Raw genomic sequence first — 5,830 nt, forward strand, 5'->3', positions numbered from 1 at the left:
CACTTAACAGATATATGTTTAGAGAAAACATCCTTCGAACAAAGCTAAAATTCTAGATGTGTACTATTTCCCTAACTTTGATAGCTTAAAACTTCAATAAAGGCATTCTTTATTTAGAGAAAGTAATGATGTCATAAGTGCATTATATTACAAAAAAAAACTTGTTTTTTTTTTTCTTGCAACGTTGAGCGAGTTCATACTAGCTTTCAAGAAAGTGCAATGAAATCCTTTCTCGAAAGATTTTTACGTAGTAGTAGGAAAATTGTTGAACGTGGCAACTCTAGAGGTTGGCGTCGAGGGCAAAATTTTAAAATGACGATAGAAAGTACTTGACTATTTCAGAGATATGCAAAAGAACCAAAGAAACTATGTAGAAAGGCAAAGGATATATATGTCCTTAATTAATCATAATTTTCTCTTTTCTTTGAAAATCGCACTTTAAGATGCGTGACAGCCCTCGCTGGCCAGTAGCCTCCGACCCCGTTTCACCTTGTGCCTGTCTTTCGATGTCATTGGGTTTTAGGATTGTGCTGTTTTAAGACACAAACAATACACCCTCTAGTGCACTTTTATGTGGAACTTTGTAAATGATAATAATTGAAATTTTGACAATTTATATTTGATATTTTTAAAATACAAAAGGTCACGAGAGAGCGCAGGATGAGAACTTGTGGTTTCAACATTCCAAGTGCCGGAGTGGCCATAAGAGCCTATATAAGTTCTAGGTTCCAAACATTAGGAATCCGTGCCTATTTGGGAGTGCTTGGCAAGTGGAATATGTCCCACAGAGCATCGTCGGTGGAAGATGGCGTTGCACATCGGATATTGGGAGTATTTGGCAAGTGGGGATTGATATAGTGCTAATAATAGTAACATTCAATAATGCAAAGAAACGAGTTCACTGCATTGGAACAATAAGACAAAAGTGTTGGGTTTATCAACTAACTTTGTCATGTAGCTCATTTTATATATTCAACTGTGTAGCTTGCCATTCATCAATTTCGATTATTGTTCTCGGTTTGATCTACCCTTGAGAGATGGTGTTCAAGTATCCCACATTGTTTGCTAATGAAGTTTTAAGGACTATGTACTATGCCTCCATCTATCTGTCCAAATTTCTGGATTAGCCTATCTAATAGTTGGTTCCTCGTGTTGTTTGTCCTTAATTTGTGATATTTGGCTTCTTGAACCTCCTTTCTACGAACAAAAGAAAAAATCCGTTTAACTTCATCCGACTTTGAGTACACTCAAGATGATAAATCTTGCATAACGAATGCAATGGGGGCATACTAGATCTTACAATTTGCGCAACGAGGGAATATATGTTTTATAAAAGTTCAGTTAAGACCAACTAAAAACTCTTGAGACGTAAAAGTAATTTCACGTTATTAGTTTAGGCAGTGAGAGCGCACATTTTGTTTTCAACCCTGAATTTGTTTGAAGTTTTCACCTATTAGTTGCATTAGGTTTAAATTCCATGGAGCATGGAAAAACAATAGAAGAATGGTAGTTTTAACTAGCAATTGATAACAGATAGTACACCGTCAAAGAAGATACATACTAGATTAGATAATCCTGGAGAACATATGGAAGTTTAAACATGAAGAGTTAATACTGAGGTACACATGAAATTTATATGAAAGCAGATAGTGTCCGACATCAAATCTCGAATTACAATTCACAATTCAAACTGATTATTGAAAAATATATTGAAAGTAGTCATTTATATTGTATTTGCAAACAATGGAGAGGAAGCAGAATGAGAGGATTGTATGGAAGAGGTAGTAAATGTGGACACTTCGGTGCCGCTGGTCGAGGTGGTATGGGATGAGACAGTCGATGCGGTTGTAAATGTGGACAGAGGCGCCAAGTATGCAGGGATTGGCAATTTCGATGGGAGAACGAGTGGCAGAGCATTAAAGTTGAGAACGCTTAATGCTTCTCTTATGGAAGGACGGGCAGTGTGGTCCGGATGAGAGCACCACAGCCCTACAACCACCAAGCACTCTAGTTGCTTTTCATCGAAGTCAGTACCAAGTTTCGGCTTCGCTGCATCAAGTAGCCTACCGGTCTCATAAAGCTCCCAAACCCAGTCCACCAGCAGGACTTGGCCGTCCTCGGCCCTTGGCTCGACAACTTTTCTTCCACAAGCTATTTCTAATAGGACGACTCCAAAACTATAGACATCTGATTCCTTACTCGCTTTGCCCGTGTAAATGCATTCAAGAGCCATATAGCCGATGGTTCCGGCCAACACTGTCGTTTGTAACCCTTTGGCATGGTCAACTAGTCTAGCCAAACCAAAGTCCCCTAATTTAGCGTTAAAATCAGAATCGAGAATGATATTGCTGGACTTTATATCGCGGTGCACGACGCATTGTTCCCATTCTTCATGGAGGTAAAGCAATGCTGAGGATATTGCTTGCGCAATTTTGTATCGCTTCTCCCATGACAAGAAGGTTCGTTCTTTGAATAGATGAGCATCAAGGCTGCCATTAGACGTGAACTCATAGATAAGGAGGAGTTCCTTTTTCTCATGACACCACCGGATGAGTTGGACTAAGTTTCTGTGCCGGAGCTGGCTTATGGTCTTCACTTCGGTGGCATACTCTTTTATGCCTTGTCTTGACCTCGGATTAATCTTCTTGATTGCGACATTGGCATTCACACTGGTCAAGTATCCTTTGTACACTCTCCCAAAGCCTCCATCCCCGAGCAACTGTTCAATTGCGAAATTGTCGGTGGCCATGGCCAAGTCCTTGTAGGAGAATTTCTTGGGCCCTGGCACTTTCTCGAATTCTTCATCAATGGCCAGATCATCTTCTTCTCCGCTCATGTAAGTTCCCTTTCTCTTCGAACAGTGACGAAAATAAATAAAAGCTAGAACAAGAATGAGCAGAAAGAAAGAACCTGAGCCTAAGGTAGCCCATAGCCATAACTTGCTCTTTTTTCCAGCCACTTGCACATTAGAGCTGAATTCCCAAGCCTCAATAGTGTGCAGCTCCATATCTGTACCCGTTGCAGCCGATAAACCCAAAGTCACCCACTCCGGCAAATACTTTGTCATGTCGACTATATCATAGATAGCGGAGGAATTTATGTCGGCGCCCGTGGCATCGGCGTCTATCATGAGAACGCTCAAGTTCTGCATTCTAGAATTGTACGTTATCGTAGCATTGATCCGCCCACCGCTCATGATTTTATCCTTGAACCAATCAACACAGCTAGACACTGCGGAAGTGAGATTGTTCAAGTCTACACCAACATGTGCAATTTGTGAGCAATTTGGATCCACAACACCGACATAGTTGTTGCGATAAGTGTCGAACTCAACGGCTACAAACGAAGTAGAAGAGTTGGAAGGGTCGCGGTTCGGATCTACAAGAGCGAGGTAGCGTCCCGCTGAGTTGACCGGGAGTTGAGACCCTTCGGGGACAAGAAAGAAGGTCAATCCATCGCCGAAATTCGACTTTCCTTGCGAATTGACAACGAAGGTGAATGTGGTGCTGATGTCCACCACGTTCCTGGTCGCCTTGTCCCAAAGGCGCATCGGGTCGCGGTACGTGGCCCATCCCATGCTCTCGTTGAGGTTCTGGCCTTGACTGGCCTTTGTATGTTGGATGAAATCGCTCGAAATTGATGTGTCCCCTAGGCGTCGAATGACACTATCGTCGTCGAAAGTCTGAAAGCTGAAATTGATGCCCTGAGACAACGCCGAAGCCGTGAAGGTAATGGCTAGAGAGAGAACCAAGACTAAGAGTGACTGAAGCTCTCTGGTCTTGAAATTTATGATATTTGAGCTGTGAAGTTCCATTCTCTTTGAGGTTTCAAGATTGCTCTTGAATTCAGGGACTTTGTACAGCCTTTTGATGCTCTGACGTTGTTACATGCACATATATGTGAACGTGGATGACAGAATTTGAAAATATTGAAGAAATTGTATTGTATTGCTCTGATTTTGTACATGTATTACAAGCCTATTTATATTACAAGATGGATGAATAATGGAAAGAATATTCAATATAACCTTTCCTATTCTACTGTCTGAATATCTAATCTTACGGATTGATTGGATCAATTAGTCCGTGATTAGAATAATCAGAATCATAATCAAATTGTATCTCCAACACTCCCCCTCAAGCTGGCGGCTTGTATATGTCGAAGACGCCTAGCTTGCTCAGTAGATATGCGTGTTGTTTCTGACATAGTGGCTTGGTGAAGATATCCGCAGGTTGTTCCTCCGTTCCAATTCCTTTTGTTATGATTATCCCTTCTTGAATTTTGTCTCGAGTGAAATGACAATCAACCTCTATATGTTTTGTTCTTTCATGAAATACTGGATTTGCCGCTAGTTTGAGTGCGGCGTCATTATCACAGAACAATACGCTTGGCCAATCTACATGCATTCCAAGATCAGAAAGTAATCCCCGTATCCATACTATTTCGCAAACAGTTTTTGCCATAGCTCGATATTCTGATTCAGCTGAAGATAATGAGACAGTCGATTGCTTCTTTGTTTTCCATGAAATCAAGGACCTTCCCAATTTTATGCAAAAACCAGTAATGGATCTTCGGGTCATAGGACAAGTGGCGTAATCTGTATCACAGTAGGCTGTCATCTTCATGTTGCAATCACAAGACAAAAGTATACCAAGTCCTGGACATCCTTTTAAATACTTCACAACTTTCAGAGCTGCATTCATATGAGATTGTTTCGGGCTATGCATGAATTGACTGAGTATTTGCACTGCATAACATATATCAGGTCTGGTCATGGTAAGATAAATTAACTTCCCGACGAGTCGTTGATATCCTGATGGATCTTTAAGCAATGGATCCTAACTTCCGCTGACTGAGGCAAATTCCTCTATCGGATCGAGCTATCTCATCCCAAGAAAATATTTGGGAGGTCCCAAATCTTTGATATGAAAAGTAGAATGCAGATATTCTTTAAATTTTCCAACAGCAGAGTCATCATTTCCCATAATAAGTATGTCATCGACATATATCAACAGATAAATTGATGAAGTACCTTTAGTCCAGGTAAATAGGGCATAGTCATATTTGGAATGTTGGAAACCTGCATTTGTGAGTGTAGTGGTAAATTTTGCGTACCATTGCCGAGATGCCTGCTTGAGCCCATATAGGGATTTACGGAGACGACACACCCGAGACTCCCCCTGTCTTCGTAAGCCTTGTGGAAGTTCCATATATATTTCTTCATCTAGATCTCCATGGAGAAAAGCATTATGGACGTCCATTTGATGTAGTTTCCAATCACGAAGTGCAGCAATAGACAAGAAAGAACGAATAGTTACTTCCTTAGCGACTGGAGAAAAGGTCTCATGATAATCGAAACCTTCTTTTTGAGTAAATCCTTTCGCAACCAAGCGAGCCTTGTAGCGCTCAACAGAGCCATCTGCCTTGTACTTAATTTTATATACCCATTTGCAACCAATTGGTTTCCGATGTGAAGGCAGGGGAACAATGTCCCAAGTGTGATTCTCGGTGAGAGCACGTAACTCAGTTTCCATGGCATGTTGCCATCGTGGATTGTGTGTTGCTTCTTTATAAGATGATGGTTCCTGCTCCTCAGATATGCGACTAATGCAACACATATGTTCTGGTGATAGTCGACTAAATGAAACATAAGAGGAGACAGGATAATGTGTACCTGGAGAATCTAAGGTGGGACATATGTAATCTTTTGTCCATGTAGGGGGATGAATGTGACGTCCAAAACGTCGAGGTTGCTCAATAGGCATTTGTTCGGTAACTATCGAGCAAGGATCATCAACATACGGATTTGGAGATCCTAGTGATGAGGTAG

The 5,830-nt window shown here is 41.2% G+C and overlaps 1 protein-coding gene across 1 annotated transcript; it reads right to left on the reverse strand.

The window, feature by feature from the left end:
* Positions 1–1,567: 1,567 nt before the first annotated feature.
* Positions 1,568–3,872, reverse strand: LOC115682059 (L-type lectin-domain containing receptor kinase IX.1-like). The gene has a single exon (XM_030606195.2). It carries the CDS (start codon positions 3,812–3,814, stop codon positions 1,724–1,726), a length of 2,091 nt encoding a protein of 696 aa, XP_030462055.2. The 5' UTR covers positions 3,815–3,872; the 3' UTR covers positions 1,568–1,723.
* Positions 3,873–5,830: the final 1,958 nt, after the last annotated feature.

This window comes from Syzygium oleosum, unplaced genomic scaffold, assembly GCF_021117445.2.
Source record: "Syzygium oleosum isolate NSW1041296 unplaced genomic scaffold, Sole_v2.1 Sole_v2.18, whole genome shotgun sequence".
Lineage (NCBI taxonomy): Eukaryota > Viridiplantae > Streptophyta > Magnoliopsida > Myrtales > Myrtaceae > Syzygium > Syzygium oleosum.

Coding starts and splice junctions, on each gene's coding strand:
- LOC115682059 (XM_030606195.2), bottom strand. CDS start 3,814: ATGGAACTTCACAGCTCAAATATCATAAATTTCAAGACCAGAGAGCTT.